We start from the raw sequence: 21,869 nt of genomic DNA, 5'->3' as shown, positions 1-21,869 counted from the left end.
ACCACCATCTCACCATTTAGAAACATGCTCAGTTCTTTCTGCTGTGAGACCTGTGCTTGGCTGTCCCTGGCATCAGACCTCCCTTCCCTGGAGCCCCATGGGGGCTGTGTCCTGGCTCTGCCCTTCTTTGTCCTGACACTGCAAGGAGGGGTCTGTCTACCCTGCTGGACGTGACGGGCCCTGAGAACAGACCATCTCACCAGCACAGCGGGCTCGTCCATCTGCCCCAGAAGTGTTTATTGAGCACCTGTATGTGGCAGGGATGATTGTAGGCATCTGGGTACAGCAGTGAACAAAACTGGGAGGCCCCTGCCCCACACAGGCACATGGATGGGGCAGTGCACAGTGACCATGTGGCATTTCGGGTGGTGGTGACCGCGGTGGGGAAGACAGCAGGGGCTCTGAGGGAGACGAGGCCTGGGTGGGGAGGGGCAGAGGCCCAGGCCCAAGGGTCAGACCTTACTCAGTTTCTCTGACTGGGATGGGGCCATGTGGCTGCAAGGCAAAGCCCCAATCCCTGAAGGGCCTGGGGTGTGAAGGGCTTCTCCCCCTGCTGGGAACACTCCAAGGCCCTTTCCAGCCTGCATCTGACCACCAGGCAGAATGTGTTCAGGCAGCCCCACAAAACACCCCCGATACCGTCGTCCCGCCAGCCCCCCTTACTTCCCTGCTGGGCTTTGGTGTGCAGCGAAAGGCACTTGAAGCTGCCTCTGGGGTTGGGGTCCCCAGAGGTTATGGTGATGGCACAGGGTGGGTGTCATCAGGGAGCCCAACCCCTGGCACTTAGTAGTCTCAGCTCAGTAGTTGGGTGCAGCAGCAGCAAGGCACAGAGAGCCGCAGCCAAGCCCAGGGCAGGGTCAGTAGTGCTCCAGCTTGAGGCTCCTGTATAGGCAGCATGTGAAGATCATGCCAAAGACCTGTGTGCAGAGCCAGGCGGGCATAAGTAGACGCCGTGGGGCCAGCAACCACCGCCCTGCCCCATGTCCCCGACAAAATACCCGTCACCCGGCGTGCCCTCACCTGCACACAGGCAATGCCGGTCCCCACAGCCCCAATGACCCTGAGGTGCTCCTGGATGAAGGTCTCCAACTTGGTGATGCAGCCGCCCTGCGGGGCGCAGATGGGTGCTGAAGGTGGGCCCAGGGGGCACTTCCCACTGGCCCCCACCACCTCCAGGGTGTGGCCATGCCCACCCCTAGCACCTACGCAGCCAGGCCACTGACAGACAGCTCAGCCAGCCACTGGGCTGCCCACCCACCACCTCCTAAGATATCGGAGGCGTGGTCTCACTGCCCACATCCGGCCACTGGGCTGCCCACCCACCTCCCGTAGATGTTGGAGGCGTGGTCTCACTGCCCATATCCAGCCACTGGGGTGACCCACCTCCTCATAGATACTGGGGTGCCCCCATACCTTCTCATAGATACTGGAGGCCCCCATACCTTCTCATAGATACTGGAGGCCCCCCACACTTCCTCATAGATACTGGAGGCCCCCCACACCTCCTCATAGATACTGGAGGCCCCCCACACCTCCTCATAGATACTGGAGGTATGGTTCCGCTGCCCACCCACCTCCACCTTGTAGATGTTGGAGGCATGGTCCCGCTGCCCACAACCAGCCACCACCGTCTTGCAGCAGCTGTCGGGGACCACGCGGCCACCGGCCTCCCCTGAGCGGATCCACTCACTGTCCCGCCAGTCCTGTGAGTTGTTGCTGCCACAGCAGTGGAACTGCATCAAGAACAAGGCTCAGGGTGAGACCTGGGACCAGAGGCTCCTGCACAGGTCCAGGGAGGCCCTGGGGATGCATGCACCCTCCCAGCACCACCCACCCACCCACCTCCTGCTGCAGCTGGTCCACAGCGCTGGTCACGGCCTGGTGACCCGGCTGGTGGTAGCGCTTGGCCATGGTGTCCTTAAGGTTCTCCTTGAGCTCTGTGTTCAGCTGGGGTTTGGGGTACAAGAAACTTCAGTCTCAGTCTAAGACCTTCCAAGGTGGGGCTGGCAGAGCCCCAGGATGGCCTGAGGGGAGGCCCAGGTCCTGGCTCAGAGCCAGAGGGAAGGGCTGAGGTCAGACCTCGGCATGAGGGGAGGTTGGGTGGTGCCAGGACCGTCACCAGGGTGACAGTGGAGTGTGGCAGAGGCAGAGATGGCTTCCGGATCCCCTGGACACCTGCCTGACCCCATGTGCCCCTGCAGAGACCTAGACCTCACCTCCAAGGCCCAGTGGCACGTTGGTCAGCTCTGGGACCGTGGGGATAGGGGCTAGGGCTAGCCACGTGTGTGCATCTGTGTGTGTCCACCCCACCTGTGCATGTCTGTGTCTCTGAATGGCCTGCCCAGGCCCCTCACCTGCTGGTAGTAGACATAGGCGAGGACACCAGCGATGATCTCCAGCAGAAAGATGAGGAGGAGCAGGATGAAGTACTGGGTGGGGGGGGCAGGGTGCACAAGGAGGCCTAGTTCTGAGGCCTAGTGCCTGGGCACCTCAGAGCAGAGTCCCCACCCCGGCTCCCCAGGCTCCAGGTGGGGGCTGAGTGACGCCCACCCTCCCTGAAGGTTTCTTGTGGAGCTGGTGTCTTCCCTCAGCTGGTCCAGCGGGAATGTGGGGACCCACAGGACTAGGCAGGGGTGGAAGGACCATGCCCCCCCAGGTGAGCACAGCAAGGCACAGGTTCAACAACCCCCTTGGGCCCCATCCAAACCACCCCGCCCCGTGGCCCTGCGCCCTGCTGACCAGGCGCAGCAGGTTCCGACGCTCCTTGAAGGTGGCACAGCAGCCCAAGACCCCGGTCACCATGACGACAGCGCCCGCCACCACCAGGATGTAGGCTGTGGCCAGGTAGGTGCCCGAGGCCAGGAGGCTGATGTAGTCACTCTTGAGGGCCAGCGTCCAGATGCCCACTGCCATGACAGCCAGGCCGGCCAGCTACAAGCAGTACACACCAGTCACCGAGTCTGCCCAGGTCTGATGGTGACCCAGGAGGGGCAGGGGTGGGGGTGGGGGTGGGAGTGGGGGCAAGGCGACCCCTCCTCACCCAGAAGCAGCAGTTGTAGGTAAACAGCAGGTACTTGAGGCAAACGGTGCCACATGTTGTCTTCTTCTCGTTAAACTCACCCATCCTGGGGCTGGGGAGGCAGGGGAGGGGTCAGCGGGGCCACAGCACCAGACCCCTGACAGGGACAGATAGGAGGAGGGAACACAGATGCCCAAGCCGGCCCAGGAGTCGGGTGGAGCCAGCCACTGTCCTGGGAGACCTGCGAAGGAGCCCCTGTGGGAACATGACGTGTCACCTCCTAGCGACTCAGGAACCCTGACCAGGTGCAGCCACGAGAGACCCCTGGTGCCCACAGATAGGCCAGTGGTCATGGAGGACCGCCCATCATCACTGCTGACTCACCCCTGCTGGCGGCCCGGGGAGGAAGCCCTAGCGGGTACCTCCGGTGAGCTCATGCCAGCCTGCCCGCCCCCCACGGCATTCCCGGGGCCCCACGTCACAGGCTGACAGGAGACTACGGGCCTGCAGTGAGGGCGGAGGAGGCCACTCAGAGAGAGACAGCAAAGGGGCAGAGGCTCAGACAGGCCCCAGCTCAGCCCCTTCCTAAGGCTCTCCAGGCCTGTTTATGGTCTGTTAAAGGGCAGCCCTTCCTTCCTCCTGACCCGAGTGGGGAGAATGGAGCGTGGAGGCAGGTGGAGCCTGGCAGACTGGGAGGGTTTTTCCTGGACAGGGGACCCACACCAACACGAGGGGGCAGCACAGACAGGCTGTGCCCCTCCCCAGAGGCCCCGTGCCCTGCCCAACATGCAGCAGCGGGCAAGCTGTGAGCACAGGGAAGGCAGGGACCGCGTGGGGTGCAGACAGCAGGTGAGCGCCCCGGGCCATGTTTCCAGACAGCACAGCCAGGCCTGGACTTTCACCGCCCCGCTTGCTCTGCCCCACCCTGCCCAGCACACACCAACCGGGCTAGGAACGACTCTTCTGCAGGACAGTGGACAGAAACTCCCCAGGACTCTAGGCTAGAGGGGCAAGGACACGTCAGGTCACAGGTTACACGTCTGGCCCAAGGGCCAGAGTGGGCTGGGTTCATTCTGGAGGCAGAGAGAGGAGTGGCCAAGCCTGGTATTTTAGTCTGGGCTAGGGTGGGGCAAGGCAGAGGACATTGCTTTTCTTTTTTTCCTTTTTTTTTTTTTTTTTTTTTTTGAGACGGAGTCTCGCTGTGTCGCCCAGGCTGGAGTGCAGTGGTGGGATCTCAGCTCACTGCAAGCTCCGCTTCCCGGGTTCGCGCCATTCTCCTGCCTCAGCCTCCCAAGTAGCTGGGACTACAGGCACCCGCCACCCGCCCGGCTAGTTTTTTGTATTTTTTTAGTAGAGACGGGGTTTCACCGTGTTGGCCAGGATGGTCTCGATCTCCCGACCTCATGATCTGCCCGTCTTGGCCTCCCAAAGTGCTGGGATTACAGGCTTGAGCCACCGCGCCCGGCCTTTTTCCTTTTTTTGAGATGGAGTTTCGCTCTGTCACCCAGGCTGGAGTGCAATGGTATGATCTCGATCTTGGCTCACTGCAACCTCCACCTCCTGAGTTCTAGCAATTCTCCTGCCTCATTCTCCTGAGTCATTGGGATCACAGGCGCCCACCACCACGCCCAGCTAATGTTTGTATTTTTAGTAGAGACAGGGTTTCACCATGTTGACCAGGCTGGTCTTGAACTCCTGACCTTAGGTGGTCCACCCGCCTTGGCCTCCCAAGGCAGAGGACATTCCCGGACAGTGTCTGATCCTGGGAGGGACCTCATGCCTTCCCCAGGTGTCCCACTCTTGGCCTTCACTCCAGGCCCATCACTGGCCCTTCTGCCCCAAACAGCAGCAGCTACAGCCTGGGAAAGAGGCATCATGAAGCTCGCGGGGACAGACCTGACCACTGAGCTGAGAGGGGACATTCACCCTCCATGAAGCCCGGGGCCTAAATACACGCACGAGGGGTGGCACGAGCAGACCCTGCCACCAGCGGGGCAGTGTGCCTGCCACCGATGGGGGGGATGTGTGTCTGTCACTGAGCTGGGGGGATGTGTGAGCCCCTCACGGATGTGCCCCTGGCCTGGCTGTGAGGTCCCAGGCTTTCTGGAGAGGCTGGTTCAAGGCACAGATGCGGCCTCCACCGCGAGGACACAGGCGACCCGCTGCGGAGTGGCCCCTCTTCCCAGGAATGCCTAGTCCCTCTGAACCCCCTGGGAAAAGGCCATCCAAAAATAGCTCTCCGGCCCTCCCCGAGTTCCCGGGACCCGCACCAGGCCCCTGGGCGACCCGCGCCCTATCAGGGGGAGCCCCAGTCAGGAGGACCTGGGACTCCGCGCCTGCCAAGCGTCCCCGCGGCACTGCAATGAGGTCACCGCCGCCGACCCCGCCCGGCGCGGCCAATGGCGCGCCCACTTGCACGCGGGCGGGGGCGGCTGCGGGCGGAGGGAAGGCGGCCGTGTCCAGGGACAATGAGCAGGGTGTCCAGGCTGCGCGTCCCGGGATCCCTGGGCCGAAGGGTGCCGTCAGGCCGGTCCAAGGGTCCGGGAGGCGCCTCTCCTCGCCACTGCGCCTCCCTCACCCGACCGGCGTCCGCCTCCCGCGGAAGGGCCTGCGAAGGAGCTGGGCCAGGCGGTGGGTGCGGCCTCCCGGAACCTCCCGGCGCCTGCGGCTGGGCCTCCGGGACTGGGGCGCGCAGGGCCTTCGGCCTCCTCGTTCCCCTCGCCCCGCTCGGCCGGGCTGCCGTGACGTCGCACTCACCTACCACTCGTCGGAGTCCGGGACCGGGCGGCGGCGGCTGCGGGGGCGGCGGCTCCCAGCGCTGAGAATGCGTGGCCCGGCGCCTCCGAGGGGGACGCCCCGCCCCGCCCAGGCCCCGCCCCGGCCTCAAGCCCCGCCCGGGGCGTCAGGAGCTCGACAGGTCTGAACCCGCGTGGCGGGCGGGAGCCGGTGGGTGTAGGCGCTGGGGGTCGACCCGACACTGCGGAGGCCGGGCGAGTTGCAGCCCTGGGGGTGCCAACAGCCCATCAAGGGCTCATCCGGTCCAGGGACAGAGGAGCTGGGCGGGAGGCGGGCCCGGAGATAAGACGGCAACCAGCCCAGCCAGAGGGCCTGGGCTGTGGCGACCGGGCCCTCCTCCATGCCTAACCCCCATCTCTTTCTCAGCACCCAGGAACCGCCCAGAGGCTGCAGGGGTCGGCAGAACGGATGCCGGCCTGGGGGAGGGGAGGGCCTAGCGCTGTGGGTAGATGCAGGAGAGGGGCTACTCTGCGTGCAGTGTGGACAGCCTGGAGACCCGGGCAGGCCTGGGGTCCCAGCGAGAGATACCCATGGGGTTCTGGGGGGCCCATGCCCTCTAGACTGGAAGGGGCCACTGGGAGCGGTGGGAGGAGGTGAAGGAGGAATGGTAGGGCCGGCCTAGGGCTGCACCAAGAGGCGGAGAGTGGGAGTGAGGAAGGAGGGGGCTCCCCACCCACCAAGCTCATTCATCACTGCCACAGGTGAGGACCGGCATGGGAGGGGGTGGCCGACTGAGGCTAGGAACTGCCCGGGCTCCCTGGTGAGACAGTGGGGAACCCTGATCCACACACTGGCGAGGGCCTTGTGGAGGCTCCAGCCTTGATGGGTAGTGTGAGTTTGGGGCATGACCAGGGACACAAGAGGACACGCAGGACCTCAGCCCCATGGCCGCAGGCCCGTGCTCCCTGTGTTCACCCACACAGCACGTGTGCACAGTGCCCACCTCATGCATGTGGCACACACAGGCTGTGGCCCCCAGATGCACGGAAGGCCCAGCAGGATGCAGTGCAGTCAGTGGGTTTTATTTGATGAGGGGGGTTTTCTGCTCAACTGAGTTGGGGTTGCTTGGGGACAGAGCGAAGGCTGGCAGAGGGCACACGGGACCCTGACCACTCCCTGGACCCTGACCACTCCCAGGCTAGGTCCTTCATGTCTTCAGTTCTTCAGTCAGGCGATACTGGGGCCCCCTGGGGAGAGCCCACATCCTGAGTGGGCACCCCCTACCCATGACAAGCCTCCCAGAAGAGCAGCTTCTAGCTGATGCTCTGAGTCACTCGGAGCTGGTCACCGGGCACTGGGAAGGTGGCCAGAGCCTCGTCTGTGGGGCCGAGCCCAGCAGCAGCAGCAGCAGCAGGTGGGCCCAGGCAGGTGGGCAGTCGTCAGAGCCTTCCTGCGGCTGCCACTTGCCCGCCTGGCCTCGCAGGCGTCCCTGTCATCCCGCAGCCGTGTGTTCAGTTCCCTAGGGAAGGAGGAGTCAGACATTGAGAGGGTCTGAGGGAGCTCAAGGTTGGGGGGAGGCGGGCTCTGACTCCCCTCAGACTGAAGAGAGATGTCTGGCTGGGACTGCAGCGTGAGAGGTGAAAGGCAGACATAAGAAAAGATTCCAGTGGAGTAGAGTGGCAGCCAAGAATGTTGGGGAGCTTGGAGCCCCCAAGCTCTGCTGAGCCCCTTCCTTCTCAGGCCTGAGCCTGACTGTACCTGAGCAGCTCCAGTTGCCGTAGCAGGCTGTCTTTCTCTTTCTGCATGTTCCTGGAGACGGCGACCACCTCTCTGTGGGTGGGAGGTGGTGATCCGGCTGCAGGAAGGCTCCTTGGGGAGCCCCAGGACCCCCTAGAAGACCCTCCCTCCCACTGGGCGGGCCTGGGACTTGAGATGGGGATGAAAGTGGCCCAGAGCTGAGCGCCTGTCGGCCCCGCCCGCGGGACACGTACGGGGGCCCGCCCCAGCCCCGTCCCCCGGCACCGTTGGGTTTGCTCCTGGCGGCCTCGCGCTTCGCTCTCCAGCCTGCGGATCTGCTCCTTCGCCCCTTCCAGCTGCGTTCGCAGCGCCTCGTGCGCCCGCCACAGCTGGGAGTTCTGGGCCTGCGCCTCCAGGTGCTCCGCAGCCCGGGCCTGCAGCTGCTGTTCTAACTGGAGGGTGGAAGGGTGGAAGGATGGAGACCGGCAAGGAACGCCCCCTCTTCCCCGGGGTGCTGCGCGGGCCCCAGGCTCCAGACAACCCGGGGACTGGGGACGCTGAGGCACAGGGGGAGAGTGCACGGGTGACCCTAGGGACGGGGCAGGGGCCAGGTGCTCACCTCCCGCTGCCGCAGGCCCGCGCGTTCCAGGTCCTGCTCGCGGCTCTGCAGCTCCAGCTCCAGGCGGCTTCTCTGCTCGCCGCGGGCAAAGTTCTGGGACGCAGGGAGGACCACTGAGCCTCCGCTGGCCGCCCGGCCATGCAAAAGAGGTACACGGAGGGCCAGGGACTGGGAGTGGGCCAGGGCGAGGCGGGGTCGGGTGGGGAAAACCAGGCGGGCGTGATGGGTGAGGCCCAGCGGGGTCTCATCCGGCTGAGGGCAGCCTGGACCCGCGGAGGTGGGGCCGTCGGGGAGGGATTAATTCGGAGAAGGCGGAGCCAGGAAGGCCAGCGCGGTGGGATTGGGCCTGGCGGGAGGGGCGGGGCCCGAGACCCACCTGACTCGGCTGGCGCCGGCTCTGCTCGCGAAGCTGCTCGGTCTCCTCGTACAGAGCGCGCACCTCCCTCTCGTGCTCGCTCTCGCGCCTTCGGGGGACCAGGCGACCTCGGATGAGAACTTGCCAGTGCTACAGCCCCCCGGCACCACCTCTGCTGCTACCCTGAGGCCCTCCACTGGCTCCCAGACCCCACCCCGGCCCTCACCTCCGCAGCGCCTGCTCCAGGCCGTCGCGCTCCCGGGCCGCCTCCTCCAGGCAGGCTGACGCGCGTATCAGAACATCCTCGAAAGAGCTCAGCAACTCGGGGCGCTCGCGCTGCAGCCGGGCCCAGAGCGTCCTCACAGCCCGCTGCCTGGAGGGCGGGCGGGAACTGAGGCTGGAGCTGGCAGAGGCGGGGAGCAGGCTCCCCTCCGCCAGCGGCAAACCCTTGGGAGACTCCTTCGTCCCTGGGCAGGACAGGAGCACTTGCAGCGTGCAGGGCATCCCTCCCGTGAGCGCTTTCGCCCCTGCCCGGCGTGCGTGGTCGGTGTGCGTATCCCGGGCAGTGCCAGTATGTGGCCCCGCGCCCGGCGCTGCCCCTCCTCCCTGCAGCCCTGGCTGCTGCCTCATGAAATGCAAATTCTGCGGGAAATCACGCCAGGTCCCTCCCAAGGAGTCGCAGCTGACGCTAGGCTAGGCCTGACCCGCCCTAGAGACCCTGTGCAGGACCAGCACTCGGGTGACAAGGGCAGACAGCATGCAGGCAGAGAAACAGCAGAGGGGGCAGTGGGAGCGGGGCCAGCGCCGACTCACTCGCCCAGGACCGGGGCCACCCCCAGTTGCTCCAACACCGTGTGGAATCGCTCCTCCTCTTCCTCCTCCTCCTCATCCAGAGAGGCCCCCGTGCCCTGCACGTCGAGCCAGCCCCAGCCCGACTCAAAGGTCTCCTCGGGAGTCCTGCGGGGGGTCGCTCCCTGGGCCGACTCCACCCCCACAAACATCCCTGCGGGCATGGAGCGAGCGATTACCACCGCTGTGGGTCGCCACCCTGGCTCTGTCCCCGTTCACCCTCCCAACGAGTATCCTGCCCTCTCTCAGGGCCCAGTTTCCTGTTTTTCTTCCTTATTCTGGTCCTATTGGCCTGGGAACAAGAGGTGACAGGCCGGCTCCCAGCCCCACCGGAGCTTAGCACGGGAGAGGAGGTGAGGGGCAGGAAGGTCAGCTCCACACACTGGACAGCAGCTGGGAGCCCCCAAGCGCCAGTGCGTGCAGACACCAGCACGGGCCCCGGAGGGAGGAGGAGGAGAGGCACAGGCAGCCCTCGGGGCGCCACAGGTGCCAGGCCTCCTGATCAGGCCTCCTGATCAGGCCTCCAGCTCTGGGCAGTGGGAGATAGGCAGGCCTCAGGCTCACCCAGGCCCAGGCAGAACTCCCGGGCAGTGAGAAAGCCAGTGTGAGCCTGGTCCAGACTTTCAAACACGGCCTCCAGCTGCTCTGGTGTGAGGGGCAGGTCGCTCTGGAGTCCCTGGTCAGGGAAGGAGAGCAGAGATGAGCTGCTGAGGTCAACCAGGGCCGAAGCAATCTCTTGGGGCGAGGGACTCACCTGCAGGTCGTGCCTGGTGATGAAACCCTTGGCCTCCTTGTCACACAGCAGAAACAGCTCCTGGGCCTGCTCCAGCATTGCAGCCTGTGGCCCTGCAGAGCCCCCCTCAAGTTCCCCCTCCTCCTCCTGGGCCTCATCAGCCCCAGGCTTTCCAGGGCTGGCCATGGGAGCAGGGGGCCTCAGTTGGCCTTCAGGTGCTGTGAAGCCAAGGGAGGGTCAGAAAAAATTCAGGAGGGGAGCAGATGGGGTGCAAATATGTCTGACGGCTCAGCTGAGGGCCCTCCCTGCAGCAGGTGGGAAGGTAGGCGGAAGGCAAGGTAGGGCCAGGGGGGTGGATGTAGAAAATGCTGCAGGGTTGGGGTGTCACTGGGGTGGGTGATGCAGCTCAGGACCTGTGAGTACTGCCCCAATGGGTCTGGCATCTCAGGAGGTTGGAACCCAGGGAGAGGCTACAGCCCTAGGAGGGGCTGCCGACTTTGGGAGAGGGGGAGCTGGAGGTGAGGGCAATCTCAGGGGCCAGTGGAGAAGACCTGGTGATAAGGAAGGTGGGATCCTGAAAGCTGAGAGGAGCTGGCTGCAGGTCAGTGAGGGAGGAGCCCGTCACGCTCTGCAACTGGAGATCTGATCCCAAGTGAGGGCTCAACCAGTCCTGACCAAGTCCTTAGCCCCTGGCCTGGGCCTGTGTGGCCCAGCCTCATGACAGCTGGCAGGCAGGGCAAACTTCTCCCTTCTGCCCACTGGCGCCTCCCTCCACACAACTAAGCCTACAGACTGCAGGGGCAAGGTCCCAGCCTGCGGAGCCCTGCCTCTGAGGCTCCACTCAGAAACACTCAGATTCGAGACCTAATACCCCTGCCCCCCAACACTAAGGCCCTTCCCTGTCCCAGAACTCCCTGGGGCCTCCCATCCCACTTCCTTGCAGGGACACCCCTCCCCCTAACCAGAGCCACCTGTCCTTCACACAGTGTCCTAATCCCGGATTTCCCAAAGCTGCTCCCCAGCAAAACCCGCCTTCCCCAACCAGGGAGCTGTGATCCTCTCCCCTCACTCCCCGCCCAGGGTCCTTCCAGGTTCCTTAGCCCAGGCGACCTTCAAAGAGGGCAAGTCTGGGCAGGTGAGAGAAGGGGACACAAGAGGCCAGGGCCATTGCCTCCAAGCCACGTTGTCGCCTCTCCCTCCGGCTTGCCGGCTAGACCGGAGGTCCACCCTAGCCGGAAGCCGCGTGGCGGCAGGGCCCCAGGGAGCTGGAAGGATGGGCTGGCTGGGTGGGGCGGCCAACCGCCTGCGCTCCCCGAAACTCTAGGGTACAAGCCCGCCCTTACCCCTGCCGCCGCGCGCCCCGAGGGTGTAACTCGAGTTCCCGACCGAGACGCTCAGGTTTGGCGCGGGCCACGGCGGCCCCGAGGGGGTGCCGGCGGCGGGTGCCGGGCGGGCGGCGGTGGAGGGGCCTCAGCGGTGGGACCAGCGGTCGCCTACCTGCGAACTGCGCCGCCGCACCTGCCGCGCGCCCGGGGCCGCTCCTCCCGGAAACGCTGGGCGCGCCCCGCCCCAGCTGAGACCCGGACGGGGCGCCGGGGGCACCGGGCCCGGAGCGACCCCTGCCGCCTCCCAGGCACCGAGACCCCTGCTTGGGCCGGCCCCGGGAGGAGCCGCTCTGCGCCGCTGTGGCCTGTCCCCGCCTTTCTGCGCTGCCCCGGCTGCCCGACCCGTGGAGGCTCGAGCGAGCAGTGGAGCAACGATGTGCCCTGGAGACCCAGGGACCCCCCAGAGCTGGGACAAGGCAGCGGGGGGCGGGCGCAGACACCAGCGTCTGGGAGGGGCCACTCCTGTCCGTGGGGAGCCTGACTTAAGGCACCAAAAAGTGTGTGTAGGAAAAGGCCGGGCAGGAAACAGACCAAATACTTTCAGCGGTTATCTCTAGGGGTGGGGAGCCTTTACTTTCTTCTCGATACTTTCCCAGTTTTTAAACAATAAACATGTAGGCCAGGCGCCTGTAATCCCAGCACTTTGGGAAGCCGAGGCAGGGGCGGATCACCTGAGGTCAGGAGTTCGAGACCAGCCTGTCCAACATGGCGAAACCCCATCTCTACTAAAAATACAAAAAACCCTAACCTGTAATCCCAGCTACTGGGGAGGCTGAGCCAGGAGAGTCGCTTGAACTCAGGAGGCAGAAGTTGCAGTGAGCAGAGATTGTGCCATTGTACTCCAGCCTGGGCGACAAGAACGAAACTCCATCTCAAAACAAAACAATGAACATGTAATGCTAGAAAATGTTTAACTTAGCAGTATTCAGTGTACACGTACGCGTGAACGAGCTGGGGACACAGGGAGGTCCCACCTCCACAGCCCCTCCTGGCTCTCCTTCTGGGGCCCAGCCCTGACTGGGGCTCCCAGTCAGGGGGAGGACTGGAAGGAGGAGCTGCCTGAGGCCAGAATGAAACCCTCCCGTGTGGGGAGAAAATTCCACCCAAGACCGAGGAGCCCTCCCCAGCCCGTCTGGCCCCCGCACCCACCTGAAGGGCTGGAATCACTCTCCCGCCCAGCAACCCTGGAGGGGTGCAAGGCCTCTGCTTCTCAAGGAAGGGGCCTGGGATCCAGCCTGCAACCCAGCTGAACCACAAAAGGCTGGGCTTATGGGACAGGACCTTGAAACCAAGGAGGGGGGTGGCCTCTGGCACAGGCGCACCAGGGACCTGCCTGGCCGGCTCGCCCAGTCCCAGATCCCAGAACCAACCGTTATTGTTGGCAGGGGGCTGCCACCACAGCCACCCCACGCCTTCTGGGAGGAGCAGGTGGGGACTGACTCTGACAGGACTAAGTGCTCTGGACAGCCAGTCAGGCCTAGGGCTCCACTCCAGCACCCTCAGGCCATGGGGCCCTTTTGGTTACCAAGGACTGGCCTTCTCCCCTCATGGCCTCTCCGCCATGCAGAAGATGCTGTCAGGAAACCACTTCCTCAGCACAAGGCTGAGTCCCCTTCAGCTCAGACCTCACCTGCCTCCATATCCCAGCCCCAACCTGTGTACTGGCTGGGCACAGGAACAAGAAGGTATGTGCACCAGGCCAGAGAGGCTTGTGAGGGTGGGGGGACAGAGAACTTTGGGCCAAACGCCAAGTGGAGCAAGTGCCCAGGCTTCCCAGGTCCCTTGTGCTCAGTTTCAGGAACCTCAGCCCCCACAGCTGTCCAAGCCTGAAAGCAGCCACACCCCCGCTGTGTGTGGGGAGGGGCAGGTGACACCTTTTGTAAACATTTTGGTTTTTATTTACCAAGGATCTCGGTCCCAAATATTTCCATTGGCCCTCAGAAGGCTGTGGCCAAGGGTCAGCCAGGAGGCCGAGGGCAAGTTGGGGGGCATGTGGATGGGTCCTAGACAGGGGGGTGGGCAGGAATGCAGCAGGCTCACATGTGTCTGTAGCGGGGGGTTCCTAGGCCAACCTGGCAGGTTCCAAATGCCAGGCCCAGGAGTGCGATGCTGGGAGACCCTGCAGGCCTGCAGCTGTGGAGACGCTAGTCAGCCGAGGCAGGGCCAGACCCTAGCCACCAGGCTCTGCAAGCAAGCGGGCAGTCACATACACGCGAAGTGGGCAGAGGCTGGGCTGCAGCATTTATTACATGTGCTTTCGCGAAAATAAATAATTCTTCACACACATTTTTCAGCAGGACATGAAAAATGGGGCGGGAAGGGAAGCTGCAAAGTTCTCGGGGGTAAGGGGGTGGGGGAGGTGCCCAGGCAGCACAGGGGAAGGAATATTAAGGCACAGGTGCGCGGGGCCTCAGCGGCCCAGGGGAGAGGTGTGGAAACCTCCCCACTCAGTGCAGCTGGTGAGTGGCTGGCGAGGGGCCCACGGTAAAGGCCCCTCTTGGCAGCTGTGACTCCCCCCATCTCCTCACTCTGCAGTGGTAAAGCAGGCATCTCAGGCAGGATCCCTGGAGAGGGTTGGGGTCTCAGGCAGCCCCAGGGCCCCGATCACAGGCCGGGCCGCGAGAGCAGCGGCGCTCAGCAAGGGGGCAGGTCTGGCGGGTGCTGCGGGGACGCGAGGTCGTCTGGGTCGGCGGGGGCGGGGTCGGCGGGGGCAGGGCCGGCAGATGCGCGCATGCGCAGAGCTTCGGGCGGGAAGGCCACGTTGGTGCAGAAAAGGCCGAGCAGCAGCTGGCGCTGGCACTCCTCCCACTTGGCCAGCGCGTCCCCCAGCGACAGGTTGTTGCGCATCCAGCCGGGCAGTGCCTCGCTGTAGGTGGCGCAGGACAGCGGCACGGAGGGCAACGACTGGACGCGGCGCAGCTCCACCTGCTCCGGCAGCCTGCGGGGCAGGGAGAGGGCTTCAGCTCCCGGCACTAGCACCGCGGGCCCCGGGTGGACACGCAGTCGGCGGCTCACCTGGAGGACAGGTGCCTGCCCAGCTTCCTCTTGGCGCGCATCACCAGGTACTGGCAGATGCTGCCCGTCTGCTCCTTCATCCACCGGATGTCCTCGGGAACGTCGGGCAGCCACTCCAGCAAGCTGGGGACAGGGCAAGCAGCGCGTTCAGGGGCTCGCATGCCCACCCGCCGGGCCCTGTCTGTGCCCTGACTCGGTACTGCCCACCCCACCCCACCTTCCCTGGTGACCATCACTCGCGGATGATCCCAAAGTCCGTCCCCAGGGCCCCTCTCCCGACCCCCCGGCCCCCACACCGGATGGTGAAGGACAGAGCGCTCTCCAGCGGCAGCGTGTAGGGCACCATCATTGCAGTGGCCAGACGCACGGGCAGCATGTTGGAGAGGGTGGTCAGCAGGTCTGTGGGCTCCACGCAGGCCTCCAGCAGGGCTGCAGGTAGGCGGGAGGTCAGCGGCCAGTGGAGGCAGAGGAGCCCAGGACCCCCTAGATTTCCCTCCCCGGCTCACCGTCCTCTTTCTTCCCCTCCTGCCTCCCCTCCTCCCCTCCAGTCCCCGAGGTGCGCACCCTCATTGAGTCGGACGGGCAGGTGCTCCAGGATGTGATCTTCCCCGGGCGGCTGTGAGTGGTCCACCGCTTGGGCACTCTCCATGGCCTCGTCCTCGTCCTCTGGGCCATGGGGGCAGGCGGGGGGCAACGCCAGCAAGGGGTTGGGTCGGTTCAGAAGGCCTGGGGTGGGGGCGAGGAGGGATTCCCAGTTCATCAGACCTGCAGGGTGCAGCAGAGCCGAGCCCACCCCGCCCTGTCCCGCTGGGGTCCACGCACCGTTCCGCTGCAGGAAGCGCAGGCCGTCCCGGTAGCCCTGCTTGCACATCTCTCGCAGCACCTGTGGTGAAGAGGGTTAAACGGAGTGGAGGGAGCCAGGGATGCCTGTTCTGCCCCTGGAGTCCCTGGCGCCCCTGAGGGCCACCTCCCTTCACCACCCACAGCCCCCAACCCCAAAACCTATCCTAGACCCGTCTCTACTAAAAATACAAAAAATTAGCCGGGTATGGTGGCGGGTGCCTGTAGTCCCAGGTACTCGGGAGGCTGAGGCAGGAGAATGGCATGAACCTGGGAGGCCAAGCTTGCAGTGAGTGGAGATCGCACCACTGCACTCCAGCCTGGATGACAATGTGAGAATCCGTCTCAAAAAAAAAAAAAAAAAAAATAGTTTGAGGCCAGCCAGGCATAGTGGCAGGCGCCTATAATCCCAGCTACTTGGGAGGCTGAAGCAGGAGAATAGCTTGAACCCAGGAGGCAGAAGTTGTAGTGAGCTGAGATCGCATTACTGCACTCCAGCCTTGGCAACAGAGCGAGACTCCATCTCAAAAAAAAAGAGAGAGAGAGGCTGGACGGGGAGCCTGGACAGAGGTTGGATGGGCCACCTGCCCCTAGAGAGGCTGCGCACTTTCCCGCAGCCCTCAGAAGAGGCTGTACAGACCCCACCCTACCCTGGGCACTCAGAAGTCAAAAGAGCAGTGTTCTCCCTTGGTGCTCAGTGAGGAGTGGCTGGGAAGGCCACAGTCCCCGGAGCAGAGCTCACCAGGGGCTCAGGCGGGAAGAGGGCCTTGGAGAGGCGGTAGAGGTTGCGAAGGTTGAACTGGATGCTGGTGTTGGTGACTCGCAGCTCGTGGATGTTGGTGGAGCTGTCCTGTGGACAGATGTCACTCTCGCCCGAGAAAGGGGACACTGTGATGGTGTTCTTAAGCTCATAGAGTGGCAGGTTGTCCGAAATGCCACCATCCACATAGCGCTTCCATGGGACACACAGACAGGACTGTACATGAGGGCCTGCGGCTGCACTGGCCAGCTCCCCCCACCCACCGCCACCCCACGCGGCCACCAAGGGCCCCATTCAGTGGCTATTTCATTTGGGCATTTTACCCACTGGGCATTGACTGTGGGCCAGCTTGGGCACTGAGCAGATGGCAGACTGGGGAGGGCAGGGACAGAGGAAGGGATGGCGGGGGGCAGGGCAGGAAGCATGCATCGCCATGGCTGCTTCTTGAGTAACACAGGGGAAGTGGGGTAATAGGCAGTGGCAGGACAAGGGCCTGAAGGATGGCTCTCGGAGGCCTCCCCCTCTGTCCCTCATCCCACGGCCCACCTCATGGAAGGTGCCCAGGGCTAGGGATACTCACCACCCCCTGGAGGGAGGGAGGGATGAGCCCACAGTACACGGGGATGAAACCGCTGCAGACATTGGCCTTCAGGACAGGGACAGAGTGGGAGAGAGTGAGCAGGGTCCTTGAGGTTCACACTGTGCCCACCCCCAAGCATGGCTCCACCAGGCCCCACCTGGATGAGCTCGTCCTTGGAGTTGAAGTGGGATATAATGACATTCTCGCCGTCCGACACGCGGGTCAGGGAGATGCCCAGGCGCCCACTGGCATGCTCATGGCTATCAGCTGGCAGAACCTTCAGCAGGAAACTGCGGATGATCTTTACCAGGTTGAAGGAGGGGTGCAGGGGGCCCAGGAACCGCTTCCGGGCCTCTTTAGATACCTCAATGAACTTGGCACCAGCCTCACCTGGGGCACAGGGCCAAGGTTAGGGGCCCGTGCTCCTGGGCTTTGCAACCCACCTTCCTTCATAGCCCCATGTCCAGGGTTCCATGGCATACAGACCCTGGAGGAGGCCCAGTGCATGTGGGACCTGGCTTATAGTTGGGACTTTGGCCACCTTCCCTGAGATGGCAGACAGCTGAGGCTGGCCAGCTGAGACCAGGACCTGCCCTCTGCCTGGTATTTCCCAACTGTCTGTCCCCATGAGTCACTGGGCCTGGTGTGGCATCTAGCCCAGGAGTGGGGACAAGGCAGAGACTCAACTCTGACCAGCCTTAGCCTTCACCCACTTGGCCAGATTCAGCAGTGGGGGGATGGGGCAGACCCACAAAGCCCAGCCCGGCACACAGGTCACAGTTCACAGGCCCGGGCGTGTTGGGCTGGAAGTAGTCAGGACCCAGTTCCTAAGAAGGCACACCTGTGTCCCACTGCAGCCAAGAGGAAGCACCCCAAACACTCCTTTTGGGCCCAAGGGTGCTGGCCAGCTTGGGGCTAGTCCCTGGAAGTGGTCTGGAGCGTTGTGGGAAGAGCTGAGGTCCAAGCCCCTCCTCCAGTGCATCACTCTTGTCAGGAGTGGGGCAGTGTGGAGGCAGGAGCTCCTCAGACAGCACCTGCTGCACTATGGGCTCCAGCTGTGCAAGACCACCCGTGAGAAGGAGTCTTGTTGGGAGCAGGGTGGGGAAGCTATGGGAGAAGTGTCCTTGGCTGGGGCAGCAGGGACCTTGATGTGTCCTGAAGCCAGGGGGCCGACTGAGGCGCTTGTCTGAAGGCCTCCAATAACAGCTGTAGTTATTCGGACCTGGGGGGTTCACTTCTGTGGTCCAGCCCCCTCCCTCCCAGGACAAAGTTCAGAGGAAGAGGGCAGGGGTGAACCCCGGACAAGCTCCTGCTGAGCAGGGTGCCTGTCATTTCGGGTGTCCTCACAGGCTAGGAGCTGGGCAGCAGTTCCCAGGACTCCTGAAGTTATGTGCTGTAAATGCTGCTCCTTCATGGCAGCCGATAGTGCGAGCCGAGGCCAGCCCAGCACACAGAGACCCATCCACTCCTGACCACAGGCACCAGAGCCCAGAAGCACCCTCACCATGAAGTGTGCAAACGCGGTGGGCCTCAGCGGGGAGCCAGGCCACAGGGCACCATGTGCAAGGAGAGGGCAGAAGAGCCCCTTCGCGCCCAGCCCTGACCTCAGCGGGGCTCCTCCTCCGGGCCCTTGGAAAGGACCAGGTCACGGTTCCCAGACGCCTCTCAGAGGCCACCCCCATGCCAGGCCCCCTGATAGCAGCCTGGAATTGCAGAGGCCCAGGACACTGTGACCGACCGCTGGCACAGGGTGTAATATCCAGGGCCACGGGGTGACTTAGGTGCCTCTTTGGATTCTCACGGTCCCGCCCACGAGTTACTTTCTCTGTCCAATTAAGCAGCTTCTGCTGCACCTGCCCGTCCCCCAACCTTTGCGCCCGAGAGGCGGGCCCCGGGCACCCTCGGAGCAAAACAAACCAGGCCCCGCCCCCGGGCCAGCGACCCGGATTGGATCCTCGCCGGGTTCCCTAGGCGCGGACAGGAGCCCTCCCCACGGTACCCACCGGCTCGCCGCGGGGCCCCTCCGTTCACCGAGACCATCCCCCGGCCCCGCGCGGCCTTCCCGCCAGCCCCGCCTGCCGCCCCCGGCCCCGCTCACCCAGGCAGACCCCGGTGACCAGAGCCGTGGCCGTGAGCGCCCCGGCCGAGGCGCCATAGATGTGCGTGGCGTTGGCCACCAGGAAGGGCGCGTGCTCGCGGAGGCAGGAGGCCACGCCGACGTAGTAGACGCCGAGGAAGCCGCAGCCCGCGAACGAGATGTTCCACGTCTTCTCCCGGGGAAACATCGCGGCGGGGGCCGCCGGGCTCCGGGCTCCGCGGGCGGCCGGGCCTCTCTGCGCCGCTTGCTCGCCGCTCGCCGTTCGCTCGCTGGAGCCGGGAGCCGGGAGCCGGGAGCCGGGGGCCGGGCGGGTCCAGCTGCGGCTCTAGCGCGGGTCCCCGCTGGCGGAGGCGAAGAAGCTACGCGAGCGGCGCGGAGGCGGCGCTTTTAAGTGTGAACTCTCGGCGGGGGCGGGGCCGGCACACGAAGACCAATCGGGGCGCGCGGGGAACGGCCGTGCCTTCGGGCCCCGCCCCCGTCCCTGACCCGCCCCCCCGCGCTGGAGCCCCGCCCCCCGCTGCCGCCCAGCGAAGCCTCCCGCCCTCCCTCCGCCCCTGCTGGGCACGGCTGGGGGCACGCGCCTACGGGAGCCGGGTGGGCCGGGCGCAGGCCCCCAAGCCTGGGGGCTGGAAGCCTCACACAGACCTGGGTACCCGCGAGAGGGGGCTCTGGTTTCAGGGCAGCCGCCGCCCTTCCCCACCAGGTCCGCCTCCCACACCCACCCGGGACAGAGGAGCTGGTCCCTGGACAGAGACTCACCGGCAGCACCCCAGACCTGAAAGCCGCACAGGCCTCGGGAGTCCCAGGACCCACTGGCTCACCCACAGACGGACCCATAAACATCCAAGGCGGGATGCTAGTCCCGCAAATCCTTCGTGGGGGACCCCAGCTCCGCAGACCCACGCGCCCTGACGTGGGGCCTCAGCCTTGCCCCGCGCCCGCGACCCCTCCGGACCTTGGCCTCTTACCTGGGTCTGTACCTGGGTCCCGCCCTGCCTGTTCAGGCTTTGGGGCTGTCCGCGTCTGACTGGGGCCGCCCCGCCCCCCGATAATTGCCCCAGAGGTAGAGCAATCCTGGGTGATGTCACCCTTCCGTCCCTTTTCCGCATTTTTCTCCTTGTCAGTGGTGCAAGCCGGGCTTGGTGTGGATCCAGGATCCGTCCCTGAACCTCACCCCACCCCCAAAGGAGAGGTTCTCTTAGGTTGGGGTGGGAGGCAATGAGATTCTGTCTCCCCAGGAACACTGGCTCTCCAGGCTGAGGTCATCTCTGGCCCTAGCTGTTGTCAGGGCTGCAGAGGGTCTGGGACGGGGCTTGGGGCTGCCCCCAACCCAAGCTGAGTTAGAGAAGCCAGAGCAGGGCCTTCCCAGAATGGGGCGATGTAGGGGGATGCTGCCCAGTCCTCAGCCTCCATGCTCCCAGACATCCCAGAGAGCAGTGGAAAGTCAACCCTGCCCCAGCCCTACTGGGGGCCGGTAGGCGTCTACATAGGCTGAAAATGAGAGGAGGCCGGGCACGGAGGCTCACACCTGTAATCCCAGCACTTGGGGAGGCCACGACGGGCGCATTACAGAAAGTCGGGAGTTTGAGACCGCCCTGGCTGGTGAAACCCTGTCTGTACTAAAAATACAAATATTAGCCGGTCAGGGTGGCATACGCCTGTAATCCAAGCTACCTGGGAGGCTGAGGTGGGAGAATCACCTGAACCTGGGAGGCGGAGGTTGCAGCGAGCTGAGATTGCACTACTGCACTCCAGCCTAGGCTTCAGAGCCAGGCTCCCTCCCCCCAAAAAAAAAGAAAAAAAAGAGGCTGGGCGCCGTGGTGGCCCACGCATGTAATCCCAACACTTTGGAAGGCCAAGGTGGGCTGATCACCTGAGGTCAGGAGTTCGAGACCAGCCAGGCCAACATGGCAAAACCCCCTCTGTACTGAAAATACAAAAATTAGTCGGGCGTGGTAGCACATGCCTGTAGTCCTAGCTACTCGGGAGGCTAAGGCAGGAGAATCGCTTGAACCTGGGAGGCAGAGGTTGCAGTGAGCTGAGATGGTGCCACCGCACTCCAGCCGGGCCAGGTGACAGAGCATGACTTCTCAAAAACAAAACAAAAGAAAACAAAAAAAAACGCCAGGCACTGTGGCTCATGCCTGTAATCCCAGCACTTTGGGAGGCCGAGCTGGGCAGATCACGAGGTCAGGAGATAGAGACCATCCCAGCTAACATGGTGAAACCCCACCTCTACTAAAAAAATATAAAAAATTAGTTGGGCATGGTGGCAGACGCCTGTAGTCCCAGCTACTCGGGAGGCTGAGGCAGGAGAATGGCATGAACCCGGGAGGCAGAGCTTGCAGTGAGCCCAGATCGTGCCACTGCACTCCAGCCTGCTCCATCTCAGGAAAAAAAAAAAATTGAAAAATGAGTGAGAGGGGGTCGCGTGGGGCACCTCAGGGGTTCTGGAGTGCTCCCCTGTGGGAAGCGAGGATAAGTTGAACTTTGAAGGGTAAATGAGCAGACAGGGCTGTAGGCCCTCCAGGCAGCCGACCAGGACAGGGGAAGATTGTGGGGGAGTGAGGGGGAGAGAGTAACTGAGCCCCAGGTGGGAGAGGGTCAAGCAGGGAGGACGTGACCATACTTGACTTGAAGAGACTCCTAGGCAGGGCGCAGTGGCTCACACCTATATTCCCAGCACTCTGGGAGGCTGAGGTGGGGGGATTGCTTGAGTCCAGGAATTTGAGACCAGCCTAGGCAACATAGCTTGATTCCATCCCTACAACAAAATTAAAAAATAGGCCGGGCACGGTGGCTCACGCCTGTAATCCCAGCACTTTGGGAGGCTGAGGTGAGTGGATCACGAGGTCAGGAGATGGAGACCATCCTGGCTAACACGGTGAAACCCTGTCCCTACTAAAAATACAAAAAAAAAAAAAATTAGCCAGGCGTGGTGGCAGGCGCCTGTAGTCCTACTTACTCAGGAGGCTGAGACAGGACAATGGTGTGAACCCCAGAGGCGGAGCTTGCAGTGAGCGTAGATGGTGACACTGCACTCCAGCCTGGGCGACAGAGCGAGACTCCATCTTAAATAAATAAATAAATAAGTAAAAATAAGTGCCAGGAGCGGTGGCTCACGCCTGTAATCCCAGTACTCT

General features: G+C 63.7%; 3 protein-coding genes across 9 annotated transcripts; all 3 read right to left on the bottom strand.

Moving 5' to 3' along the window:
* Window positions 1-213: 213 nt before the first annotated feature.
* On the bottom strand, window positions 214-5,895 carry LOC105494161 (CD151 molecule (Raph blood group)). 3 transcript variants are annotated; one of them, XM_011762351.3, is made up of 8 exons: window positions 5,777-5,895; window positions 3,041-3,131; window positions 2,740-2,931; window positions 2,355-2,429; window positions 1,843-1,947; window positions 1,575-1,733; window positions 1,021-1,107; window positions 214-917 (listed from the first exon to the last, which is right to left on the bottom strand). In XM_011762351.3, the coding sequence occupies exons 2-8, from the start codon at window positions 3,122-3,124 to the stop codon at window positions 858-860; spliced, it is 762 nt and encodes a 253-aa protein (XP_011760653.2). In that variant the 5' UTR covers window positions 3,125-3,131; window positions 5,777-5,895; the 3' UTR covers window positions 214-857. The 3 variants fall into 3 exon arrangements, with proteins under 3 accessions (XP_011760653.2, XP_011760654.2, XP_011760655.2); XM_011762352.3 differs by having other exon boundaries at window positions 5,781-5,880; XM_011762353.3 differs by lacking the exon at window positions 5,777-5,895 and adding an exon at window positions 3,960-4,021.
* A 921-nt stretch (window positions 5,896-6,816) lies between these two features.
* LOC105494159 (calcium release activated channel regulator 2B) lies at window positions 6,817-13,369 on the bottom strand. Of its 5 annotated transcripts, none has more exons than XM_071074025.1 (10): window positions 12,182-13,369; window positions 10,070-10,266; window positions 9,880-9,991; window positions 9,280-9,469; window positions 8,693-8,839; window positions 8,488-8,575; window positions 8,112-8,204; window positions 7,778-7,944; window positions 7,514-7,585; window positions 6,817-7,274 (listed from the first exon to the last, which is right to left on the bottom strand). In XM_071074025.1, exons 2-10 carry the CDS (start codon window positions 10,232-10,234, stop codon window positions 7,100-7,102), a joined length of 1,209 nt encoding a protein of 402 aa, XP_070930126.1. In that variant the 5' UTR covers window positions 10,235-10,266; window positions 12,182-13,369; the 3' UTR covers window positions 6,817-7,099. The 5 variants fall into 5 exon arrangements, with proteins under 5 accessions (XP_070930126.1, XP_070930127.1, XP_070930129.1 ...); XM_071074026.1 differs by having other exon boundaries at window positions 12,583-13,369; XM_071074028.1 differs by lacking the exon at window positions 12,182-13,369 and adding an exon at window positions 11,546-11,564.
* Window positions 13,370-13,662: 293 nt separating this feature from the next.
* Window positions 13,663-19,058, bottom strand: LOC105494160 (patatin like phospholipase domain containing 2). The gene is made up of 9 exons (XM_011762350.3): window positions 18,727-19,058; window positions 16,786-17,018; window positions 16,629-16,694; window positions 16,031-16,240; window positions 15,271-15,331; window positions 15,013-15,174; window positions 14,745-14,877; window positions 14,449-14,571; window positions 13,663-14,371 (listed from the first exon to the last, which is right to left on the bottom strand). The coding sequence occupies exons 1-9, from the start codon at window positions 18,911-18,913 to the stop codon at window positions 14,068-14,070; spliced, it is 1,479 nt and encodes a 492-aa protein (XP_011760652.1). The 5' UTR covers window positions 18,914-19,058; the 3' UTR covers window positions 13,663-14,067.
* Window positions 19,059-21,869: the final 2,811 nt, after the last annotated feature.

Source organism: Macaca nemestrina, chromosome 12 (genome assembly GCF_043159975.1).
Source record: "Macaca nemestrina isolate mMacNem1 chromosome 12, mMacNem.hap1, whole genome shotgun sequence".
NCBI lineage: Eukaryota > Metazoa > Chordata > Mammalia > Primates > Cercopithecidae > Macaca > Macaca nemestrina.
Note: the sequence above shows the minus strand (reverse complement) of the source record. Positions and strands in the feature narration are given on the sequence as shown.